Source organism: Cyprinodon tularosa, unplaced genomic scaffold (assembly GCF_016077235.1).
Source record: "Cyprinodon tularosa strain WSP-4 unplaced genomic scaffold, ASM1607723v1 ctg1275, whole genome shotgun sequence".
Lineage (NCBI taxonomy): Eukaryota > Metazoa > Chordata > Actinopteri > Cyprinodontiformes > Cyprinodontidae > Cyprinodon > Cyprinodon tularosa.
The window spans coordinates 82,838-95,113 of record NW_024038087.1 but is presented as its reverse complement, the minus strand read 5'-3'; the positions used below and the strand labels follow the sequence as shown (position 1 = coordinate 95,113).

Below are 12,276 nucleotides of genomic sequence, written 5' to 3'. Positions count from 1 at the left end.
AGATCAGATACGTATCAGATTCAGGACCACATATCCAAGTGGCCTGGGTCGCATTTGAAAAAAATCCGATCTGTGTCGTTCAGACTGTCATAAAAAGATCAGATACAGGTCACATATGGGCAAAAAAATCGGAATTGGGTCACTTCAGGCTGCAGTGTGAATGTAGCCTTAGACATAATAAAAGGTTTGACCAACAAAGGCAAATACATCAAGAGAATTGTTTTTAAGAATATAGCTTTTGTTATAAATGAGAAAGTCTTAATAATCTGTAGCAGGTCTCCAGTGTAAAATAGAAAGTGGACAGATTGAATTCTGTGGATCTTCAGTGACACCAGGTCATTAAGTCTGAAAGATTAGCTTGTTAATGAAGAGGTTGACAAAAAAAGTTCTCTACCCATCCTTTAGAATAAAAATAGATAAATCCCTTTATTGTCCCACTATGGGGATATTGTGGATTTTACCCAGAATGTAAAAGATGTTCCCTGACTTTTCATTCTTTAAAATTTCTCAGAGAAACATTTTAACCAAGCTGGGCCTTTTTTCTTAGACTCCACCCACTGGGGGTTTCTCACCAGCTCTACAGCTCCTTTCAGGACGGCTTCCTGGGGTCTTTCAGGAACCAGGACCTTATGCTGTTGTCCAAACTGATCAATGATGTGCTGATGTATTATCTGGTTCTCAGCCAACCCCCCCACTAACACAATAGACCCAATGCTATGATCTCTGTTAAATATTTGTCTGAGACTCTCAGTGATGCCCTGGAGACTCTCAGCAAAGAAAGACCTCAGTTTCTCTCTGGTGATTCTGATGGATCCATCATCATCCCAGGAAGCTCCATCTACTGATTCAAAGAACATTTCAATGTTTTTCTTTTTCTTGGCCAGCTCTACTAGGCTATATGGACATCTGATCAGAATCTCCTCATCTACCCGTTTTAAACTGGTAAAATCATGTAGCATCCTTTGAACCTCTCTCTGATATTTTTCTTCATATTCATCCCAGACTCCATCACAGAATATTTCTCCCAGAAATTGTTTAAATTTATTAAGCACATTTTTTCCCCCTTTTTCATTTCCGGGGAACTCAAACAGCTTCTGCAGGACTCCTCCTTCCAGGACTTCATGAGCAGTGAAGTCAATCGTTTCATCTGTTAACAAACAGTAAGAGAATAAAATTGATTTATGTATTCATTTAGGTAAAAATGTTTAATATCTAATATAGAAAAAGATCAAAATACATGTAGTTTTGTGTGTCCTTTGCAATTGTTCAGCTTTGTCTTTCTTTTTTCAATAATAACTTTAGACACTGCATCTGGAAAATTTTCACAGAGCTGAACTTTATGTCACACAGTTTATGTTTAAGCATTACTCAAAGTTGTGTTCAATTAATCTCTTTTAAAATCATACAAACTAATACCTATTAAAGCCCATGTGGAAAAATATTTTTGAGATTGCCACAAATTATAAAAATAGGAAACCAGTAAATCACATTTACAGACTTAATCCTTGTTTGGCTGCAATTACAGCCTTTGATGTTTTTCAGTATGATGCCAAGAGCTCAGCTCTCCTATGTTTATGTAGTTTTACTAATCCTTGTTTGACGTACTTCTCTATCAGTTTGGCTATGTAGCCATGTTCAGGTCTGAACTCTGGCTTGGCCTCTTCAGGTCTGAGTGGTTATAAAGCCTGTGAGATCTTGGCCATGTGCTTTTGGTCACAGTCCTGCTGAAACATGATCACTCCAGTCTGATATCAAGAGCAGCTCTGGAACAGCTGTTCATCCAGTCTGTCTCTGAACATTGCTGCATTCATCTTTCCTATGGTTTCCTTCTAGTCTTCAGTCCCTGCAGCTGCAAAACATCCTCATAGCATCATACTGCCACCACCATGCTTCTCTGTATGTATGAAGGCATTTCTTCCAAACATTGCATCTGGTATATACACCAAACATTTCAGTGTTTGTTTCATCAGAGTAGAGTAGAGAATTATTTCCTGGTAAACCCCTGACCGGCTCCCTCAAGCCTTTTCTCTGTTAATTCTACCATAGATGCCTGATTTGTGGATTGCTGGAGAGACTTGTGTCCTTCTGGAAGGTTTTCCACTCCCCACAGAGGAAAGCTGGAACTCTGGCCGAGTGACGATCAAACCGATGGAAACCGCATTGACAAAGGCTCCTTTCTCCTCATCATTTTAAACGGTCGGATAGATAGGAAGAACCCTGCTGGTTCCAAACGTCCATTTACCAACAATGAAAACCACTGATAACATCGGAACGTTCAAAGCGGTAGAAATGTTTGTGTTGGTTTCATGCTTTTTGTTTGAACTCTGACCTGTTCTGTCAACAGTAGGACCTTATATAGAAAAGTGTAAGTGTTTCCAAATCACCTCTAATCAGCAGCAAACTTCCATTTAAACTGTAGAAACATCTGAGGGATGATCAGTGGACAGAGCTCCATGTTGAGCTGTTTTCACTGCACATGTTTACCTAAAGGTGACTTCTTGGTTTTCTATTGTTTTTCATAAATCTGGAAACATCCCCAGAAAGATTTTCATTATGGGGAATTTATTTTTAGAATTTGAAGGAAGTAATTTGGTTTAATAGAATTTGCAATTAAGTTGTGATATAAACTGTAGAGTGGTGTTAAGATGTTGGATGTAATGTGTATAAATATTTTTAATATTTATACACAAACAAGAGTTTTTTTTCTTTTAAATGTTTGCTTTTTTTAGATATGTATAATGAAATATCTTAGTTATGAGCAAAGCTGAACCAAAGTCAACATAATGTTTGTGTTCACAAACAAATAAACCAGGTTATGAATGTGTTTGAATAAAAGTTTACCACATTTACCTCCACAGTCGACAACAACAACTCTTTTCATATTTGTTTTTCTCTTCAGCAGGTTTGCAGATTCGTCTGGTTCCATCTCAATGTTTACTGTCGCCTGACTTCTGGATGGGTCTGTAAAAAAACAAAGAAAGCGACAGGCTTGTTATCTGAAATATGCTCCCTGTTGGTGGTAAAATCTCCTTCTATGGCTGCTTCCACAGCAACACCACCAGTTTGCAACATAAGCTCTTCAGATTCTGTTGGTGCAGATTGCTCAAAGGTTTAAGGTAAGAACATCAAAAACAGCTTTTGGTTTAGATTTTACCCAACAATGAAATCAGTCACTCCCCCAAATAATTAAAAACAAATAGTGGGAGTACCTGCGCTAACATAGTGAGATGTTTGGAAGGATTTTAATATTTTTCGTTACTATCAACAAAAACATATTTTTCCAATTTGTTGTTAGATTTTTTGGAAATATGCCATAATGATGTAAAATGTCATATTTTTGCAAGAATTTGTAATCAGAAACAGTATAGTATGATAAGATTGATTATATTTTATTATATTTTATATATTTTATAATATAAAAAATTAAGACAAATAATTAATTTCACTACTGGGCTGCAAAATATTTATCTCACTAAAGCAGAAGAGATTCCTGCCAATGACAACATAGCAGTTGATAACTACTCAATCCACTGCTCAGGTAGACAGACTTCTACTTTTTGTGCCTCATATATCCATCTAGAAATTCACCCTGGAAAATTCTTAATCAGTTTTACCTGGAACACCTGCTGACGTGCCTCTCAAGCTTCAACCAATCAACGATGGTCTGTACTAGGGGTGTAAATAATAATCGTTTTGTATCGATGCATCGATCCAAAAGCCGACGATCCGATGCATCGACACGTCCGCAAGAGAATCGATTCATGTTTTTTTTCCTCCGGTCTATTTTTATCCATTTGCTCCTGGGCGTAATTCTCCCTCCCGTGCTGCGGTGGCACTAAACCTATTTTGCCCTCCTACTTCGCTTCCTGGTTATACTCTTACAGCAGTGTGTTGCAGTGAGCTTGATGCAGACATTTTTAAATTATGCTCAATATTGAAGCGTGGTCTGTGCTACACACTGTGGGTCTAGATACGGCCGAGGCGGTGAGGAAGTGGGGGCGAGTTTAGTCCGACGACGGAGGGACATGAGGGCAAAAAGAGCGGAGATTCAGCTGGAAAAAGGGTCCCAGCGTTCTCGCGCACCTCGCTCTTCTAGCGGGTCAAACTTCACGAGTTGTTTTCCGCAATTTCGGTCATAAAAACAAAACAAGCCTGCCTCCTGTCTGGTGCTGTTTGCGGTCAGCTACAATCTGGGAGAGGAGGAGCAGAGCGTCTCTCAAGGGGCGGTGACGTTGTCACTTCTTCTTCTTCTTTTTTTTAATGGCGGTTGGCAAACAACTTATAGGTGCATTACCGCCACCTTCCAGAATGGAGTATGGACCAGACAAACTATTATATTCTCCCTAAAATACCCGTTCTTCTTAGAAAATTAAAAATACTCCCAAAAACTACATCCCCAGATGACCTTTGAAACAATTCCCTTATATCTAGTTTATTTTTATTCCTGTCTAACTCTCTAGGCAACATCTCTCTTTCCTGAGTATATTTATTACATTCTAAAAAAATATGTTGGACAGTTTCTCTGGAGCCGAGGTATTGCATTGAACTCATTACACTGATATTGTGCAGTATTTTTGCAGTATTTTTTGATGCAACTTTTCTACTTCTGTTATTTGCTGTTGTTTCTAAAGAAAATGCATAATGATATTACAGCTTTCATTGATTTATTTCAAACTTGAAACTTTGTTTAGCCTCTAAGGTGTAAAAAAAAAAATTAAAAAAAAATTAACCAATTAATCGATTAATCGAATCGAATCGAATCGTGGTGTATTCTTGAGTATCGAAAATAATCGAATCGTTGGGTCAGGAAATCGATACTGAATTGAATCGCCATGATCGATGTGATTTACACCCCTAGTCTGTACCCTCTCCGAAGCCAGTCGATACTTAAGATGCTCTTCATTAAGACAAAGGCTATGATTCCCCATTCAACCAAACTTTGACCCACCTCCATCCCATCTCCTCCCTCACTCTTATAACCCTTTCCCACTGGCAGAAAAACCTGTTAAAACACGCTAACAATGGGCTTTCAGTGGCAGTGGAACAGCTTACTCACACGTGTCTACTCAGGTCAAACGACTCTGCAAGCATTAACCCTCTAATTACAGTGGAGAAGAGGTTATAGAGCATTCTTAGACCCTCTCATCCTCTGATTTATTCCAACAACAGTGTCTGGCCCCAGGGTGAAGTCTGCTCTAATCCTCTTCCTAAGTTATTCATACAAACTTAAGAAATCTAAGAGCAACATGTCTTCTACAGCTTTCCAAGCACCAAAGAACTTATTTCATTCATATAAATAATGTATTTCTAGGCACCTTTTTTCTCTGTGTGTGTTTGCAAACTCAAACTGTAACCCACTAATTAGTGAAATTTTCTTTTTTCCCTTCTGCTTACCTGATGCAGTATTTTCTTTTTCTAATCTAGAAAGGCCTCCACCTATGAGTGGGCATAAAGCCTCAGTGAATATTTGGAATATTAATTCCAAAGGTAAATGAAATGTTGCAGTAACTTATATGTTATTTTTATTAACAGTTGTTGCAGGTGTTGAAAGCAGCAGTCAGGAAGGATATTCTGTAGCAGTCTGACTTTCTCAAACCTTCCAAGAAGATCCCAAAACAACACCTGAAGCATTGTAGACTTTGATCATAAATACAGGATCAGAGTTTTAGCTGCTAACAACTGTTTTGGCCATTTTATTCTTTTTAAACTGAATTTTTTATGTAATTCCAGTTTAATCACTGATACCCTACTGAACAAATCAAATCAGTGAACATAATATACAACTGTAGACCTTGCAATTGTCACAGCAAACATTGATCAATGTGAACATAACAGACTTTAAAAGTAATCCGAACTGTACCTCCACTGCTGAGATCCGCAGGTCTTATTTCTGCAGACTGATCCAGTGAGTCTCTGCTGTGGCTCCCCTTGATGAACCTATCAGGAGGAGGCTTCAAACACCAGGCCAAAGCTGCTTCTGAGTCCAAAACAAATGTCAGTTTGCTTTTTGTTCCTTCAGTTACAAGAGCAGCCTAGAAGAAGAGAAATGAAGAGTTTCATTCTTAGGAACATTTCAGAACAATGCTGCTCTGTGAAAGCATGACTTTACCTGCATTGCAGAATCTTTTAAAAACTGTTTAGCTTCAGGACCCCAGCTGGCAGGAACATTCAGCACCCAGGTGAAGTCAGAGACTTCAAACTCTTCCACTGTGGCATGGGCTGAGATGGTGTCCAGAGCATCGTCCTTCAGATATCTTAGAACTTCTGTAAACACCTTGAAGGCCTTCATTGACTTCCCATTGGCTGCTTTAGCTGTCTGATTCACTGGGTTCTGAGTATATATATATATATATATATATATATATATATATATATATATATATATATAATATATTTAATATGTTAGACTGGTTTCACACACAGATTAAGTCGTCTGATTTAAAGAAGACTACAACCTAACATACTATCATACACTTTATGAAGATAATCAGAGTCAGTTAAGCTGTTGTTGCTACAATCACTTAGGCCTGTAATGTTCTTTGTACATCACAATTAATACTTTATCAGGAGCAGGTGTGGATGGAAGAATCTAGACAGAAGCTTGGGGAATGAGAATGACATAAGGGGCCAACAGAGGGCAAACAAGAAATACATAAGAACTCAAATACAACCAGAAAACACCACAAAATGGAAATGAAACAATGAAAACTCAAAGAGAAAACTGAAACAGAACCAAAACCATGAAAGTATTAGTATTGGTGGTACTGGCCCTGTTGGGATCTGGAGATCTGCCACCTGTCTCCAGCAGAGAGCGCTGTGGGGCTCCTGAGCTGGAGCCTTCTACACACCTGAGGATCATCAGCCTATCAGGAGACCTCCCTACTTAAGCAGCGACCAGACCTGTCTTCAGCGCCGGAGTGTTGACCAGTTTTGGTTAGCGGAACCTGAGCCTCAGCTTGAGCTAAGAATCTCTGTCTGCTCTAGAGAGTAACCTGATCCTAATCAGTCTCTGTTCTCTCTGCTCACAGGAAAACCCGACTGAACTCAGTAGCTCTGGAGGAGCTAATGTTTGGAAACCTGCCTGAATGCCCGATCCTCAGCCTGAATCTTCCAACCAGTTCTCAAGAGAGAACTAGAAGAACAACTCATGGTCTGAACCTCGCTAGCCTGAAGCTAAGCTCTGTCGCTGCCGAACTCTCTGCTGGTACCACAGTCTCTGGACCCAACTGGTTCCCTCTCTCTATTGAACAGTCTGAACCTCATCAGGTACAAACCAAGATCCAAAACTCTGCCAAGCTATCACTGCTGCCTGGCTAACCAAACTATCCCTCTCTACAGAGAGTACCAGAACCAGTGCTTTGATACTCTGTGTTTTTGCATCTCTTTAATAAACTGTTAAACTTTTACCCTGCTTCGTGTGGTGTTCTGCATGTGGGTTTAATCACAGAGACCCATCATGACAGGCCCTGTATTTACTAGGTATCAGATCAATACCAAAATGTGTAGTATTCCACATATCTATTGCAAATCCTGCACTGGCTTAGATAAATAATTCCAACCAACAAATAAAAAATCCTACACCAACGACCAGACCTTATTAAACACAGAACTTGATACAAGAAATACTGTCAGGAGTTTGGAACTTAGGACCCAATATTCAAGCAGACAGAACAGGGTGATTTCAAAACAAAAGTTTATAAAAAGTGAACATGCAGCTGCGATGATGGGGCGGATTTACTGGATACTCTGTAGAGATAGAAACTAAGGTAAGTGACTTTGAATCCTAGACGGGCCATGACTATGAGCATAAGTCACTAATCTGGTTCTGAGTTACTTTTAGCCCCGGAGCAAGGAGTTGAACCCAAAAGGGAGGTTTTTCCACTTGCAGTGGGAGCCACCCCCACAGTTCCAAGTTATGAGCAGAGCAGGCAGATAACTAGGAGCTGACGCCGAGTATCTGTGGGGGGAAATCCAAAGCTGGACTCATAGCAGAACCTGGTTACCGGACTAGAAGATCAGAGAACCAAGGAGGTACCAGAGGAGAATCAAAGCCATGGTCAGAAGACAGGCCCAAGTTCGGTTAAATCTGGCAGATCAGGCTAGCAGTGTCAGAAGACTCAGAACATAGGACCCAGAATTCAGGTGAGACAGACAGTGGTATATACAAAAAATAGTTTATAAATTAAGCGTGCAGCTGCTCGTCTGCTGCGTAGGGCTCACTGGAAACTCCGCAGGAGTAAAGGCTTAGGTCAGTGACTTCAAAACTCAAACTATGGATAATAGTCTTGTCCCGAGCAGCGGAAATCCTTTGCTTTTTACGGAGCTGGCACCAGAGATCCAGGAGAGAAGAGGAGCAGCGTCCTTCAGCAATCTAAGAATGCATGGGAGCTGAAAGAGCCAAGAGGGTAATCCAAACTGTGGTCAGAAGACAGGTCCAGGGTCGACACCAGGCGGAATCCAGGTAACAGTCCAGAACAAACAGAACAGGTAAACAGAGCAAACGGGGGATCGAAAATTTAGAAAGTCTGCAGGCAGAAAACAGATCAGGAACCGGCAGAACCAAACAAAGGGAAGACTACAGTTAGTCTTGCTAGAAAGCTTAAATAATCTGGGACCAAAGGCTGGGACCCAGAGGCTCAAATAGCAGCAGCATGTAATGAGAATGCATGGGTAGAGGGCGGAGAAGAGGACAGCAACAAGACAAATTTCCACTCTCTCGCCTTACCCTCCAACCATAACCACCATAAGGATGGTAAGGATTTTCCTCACCTCTGAAATCCTTCCTTCCATTTTTAAAACTGCAATAATCACTCCCAAACTGAAAAAAACATGGGTCAAATCCAAACAAAAAAATAACCTCTGCAACATTTTCTACCTGAATTAGCAGCTGCCTCTCAGATTCACTCCCATCTAATGCTACGTTCAGACCGCAAGCAGCAGGATCAGCTAAAATGCTTGCGCTGCTTCATTTCTGATGCTTGTACCAGTTTAGTTCAGCTGCGCGGTAGTAAAGTGGGTCTGATGCGCATTGGGCGGAGCTACCCTAACCTTTCTTTGCCTGGAACAATGGCAGATATATTTGCTGTGATCAGTGCGTTAAAAAGTAGTTTGAATCTATGTTGACCATAGCCCTGTGCATCAGCAGTGCTGTGTCTGTCTCTCTGCCATAAGCAGGTCCATATATTGGTAGATTTTGGGGAACAACTTCCTTCCATCAGTTAGAACACTGAAGATGGATGGAGGCTGGGTCTTCTAGCATCATAATGAGCCGAAGCACAGCCAGAATAACCAAAGAGAGGCTCTGGAAGAAGCAGATCTAGGTTCTGGTGTGGACTAGCCAGTCTCCCAACATAAACCCAACAGAGAATCTTTGTAGGGAGCGCTAACTCCGTGTTTCTCAACCCAGAAACCCAACTGATCTAGATAAGGTCTGTGTGGAGGAGTGGGCCGAAATCCCTCCTGCAGTGTGTGCAAACCTGGTGAAAACCTACAGGAAATGTTTGACCTCTGGAATTGGAAACAAAGGCTACTGAACCAAATATTAACATTGATTTTCTCAGGTGTTCAAATACTTATTATCAGCTTTATTATACCAATAAATAGAAAAAAAAACATAAATTTTGATTTATGTTTTTAGAGTATGTATATATATATATATATATATATATATATATATATATATATATATATATATATATATATATATATATATGTGTGTGTGTATAAGTGTATATTTAAGCTTCTGAATATCTTTTGTTGTATTCTATTTGAATTAAATTGTTAGATATTCAGCTTCTTTTATTTTATAAATTAATTATTCTCCTTTGTTCTGAAAAATTATTTTCTTTATTTATTTATTTGTTGCTTGCTTACCATGCTCCTTGCTCACTAAAATAGCCTTTATTTTCTTTTTAATAAAAAATAATATGTATTTAATTGGCAAAGAAAGAAAATAGAATATGGGGCTGGATGTATGAGCACATTGGCTGCAAAACCAGCAGTTTTCTCTCTGCAGGAAGACGTTCCAGAGGTAATTTCCCAGTCAGTGGATGAACTAAGCAATAAATCCATCTATAGCCGACGGATCCTATAGTTTAGTCTGAAGACTAACATTAGTCTGGCTATCTCAGACTGACTGGAAGACATTGGCTGAGTTAGCTGGAGATAGGCAGCAGCACCCCTCACCACCCCAGCAGGGATAAGCGTGATGGAAAATCGATGATTGAAGTAAATAGAAAGTAATTCACTGTGAAATGTCAATGTAGTAATTCTTTGTTAAATGGATGATGCTGTCGTTTTTCTAGTGTTTGTTGTATTTCTCAATGATGATTAAAATTAATGCATGTGTGCTTATGAAACATTTGAGCAGGGGATGCTCCATCCTGTCTTGTGATTCAGTCAGGAGACAACCCTGCCTTGTGATTCAATAGAAATAGAAGACATTCAAACAGGAAAAAGGTTGCATGTTTTTGTAGTAATATCACCAACTCACCCCATTAATCTGTTAGGGTGAGACTTGATGGAAAATTAAGCATTTCAATTTTCCCCATGCTGGGGGGAATGAAGGCTGTACGAATAGAACATGTAATGGTGTTACTGTAATGTAATGGTGTATCTGTTCCAACTATGGAAACAGCCTTATAAAATTCTGTTCGATGTAAAACCCCAGGTTCAAGATTTAGCATGTGTTAAAATAACTCAGCATTCTTTGCTATCACAATTTAATGAAAATGATTTCAAAGATATTCCAAATGCTTTGTGGTCTACAGGAAAAATTTACGTAGGTCTGTTGACAACTGTAGATCCAGTTAAAATAGTTCCTAAATCACAATACAGGTCAAAGATAAAACAATATCTGCTATAATGTGAAGCAAAGGAAAGTATAAATCCAGTTATAAAATTTTAGCGGGTGCAAAAACAAGTCTGTTGCTTGGGCCATGTTATTTCAGAAGAAGGTAAAAAGAAGAGTTAAAAACTAATAGCTAGAGAGCTAAGCCAGTAACTAAATAACAAATGTCTTTTTTAGAATTGTGCAATTACTGCAGGGCTTAGAATCCACATTATGAGAAAAAAACTCAGCTTTTCTTAAGTTTTTTTTATGACAAACCAATAGCTATGTCAGAGACAATCTAATGGACCCCAGGAGCAGAACAGCAATTCACAAAGCTACAAGTAGAACTTTTCTCAGCAACTGCCTTAGCTCTACCAAATTATCAAAAACTGTTCATCCAAACAGTTGATGGTTAAGCAAGTTATATGACCGAGCTGTGTTGCTAAAGCCTCATGGTGATAAGCTCAAACCTGTAGTGTCCTACTCTTAAGGGTTAAAGGGGACCCGTGGTAACAGTAGCTCCCCATATTCTTATTTTTTATCTTTATAATATTTTGTAGTTGGATGTGTGTGTGTGTATATATATATATATATATATATATATATATATATATATATATATATATATATATATATATATATATATACACATATATATACATAACTGTAACTGAAGTGTGTAACAAAAGTAATTTCCCTCTGGGATAATTAAACTATTTCTGATTCTGATTGAAAGCAGCAGCTATTTTGAGCCATGTGTTTATCATGTCTCCACAGGTGGGATATTGAGTATAATACAACAAGTATTTAATCCAACTGCAGGATTAAATAACTACTTCAAAAATTTTTGCAGAGCATGTCTCACATGTTGTGAACAACATGTAATCTGCCCAAAGCTCCTTTCGTTTTCCCTACAGGAAGGCCTGAAGCCTGGAGACCAAGTGCTGATTAAAATCATCAAGGGGAAAATTGGGCAGCTCCTAGATGGAAGGACCCTACATTGTGCAACTAGCAACTCCAACTGCTGTGAAGATCCAGGAGAGAGATACACTTGGATCCACCAGAGTCATTGTAAGCTGATTAAAGATTTTCCTCAGCAAGAAGCCCAATTACCTTCACAGGGACCCCATAACTAAGGTAGGGATCTGTGGTGAAGCCCAGCTACAAAGGGGTTTAGCAATTTAGAGATTTTCGTCTCAGCGCTGGTGAAGAAACCAACCTAACCCAGTCTCTTAGCGTCCTGGTTAGTGGGTGCTTCCTTGGAGGGACTGGTTTAAGATGGGAAAACTAAAGTAGCTCTGCTGCCTGATGGTGACCATTGGACTGGTGCTCTTAGGGACTCAAACTGACCACCTGAAACAAAGGAAAACCAGAATGGTTTTTGATGGATCCACAGCAAGTCATCCCTACGGCTCCAATATGTGCTGGCAGCATTCCAAGCACGT

General features: G+C 39.4%; 1 protein-coding gene across 1 annotated transcript in view; it reads right to left on the bottom strand.

Moving 5' to 3' along the window:
* Window positions 1–241: 241 nt before the first annotated feature.
* LOC119777814 (heat shock 70 kDa protein 12A-like) overlaps window positions 242–12,276 on the bottom strand; it is an 87,154-nt gene continuing 75,119 nt past the window's right edge. Inside the window, exons 7-10 of the mRNA XM_038276809.1 lie at window positions 6,110–6,331; window positions 5,861–6,032; window positions 2,851–2,961; window positions 242–1,147 (exon numbers count right to left, since the gene is read on the bottom strand). Coding sequence (XP_038132737.1) covers window positions 498–1,147; window positions 2,851–2,961; window positions 5,861–6,032; window positions 6,110–6,331 — 1,155 coding nt within the window. The 3' untranslated portion in view covers window positions 242–497. The remainder of the gene's footprint in view (window positions 1,148–2,850; window positions 2,962–5,860; window positions 6,033–6,109; window positions 6,332–12,276) is intronic.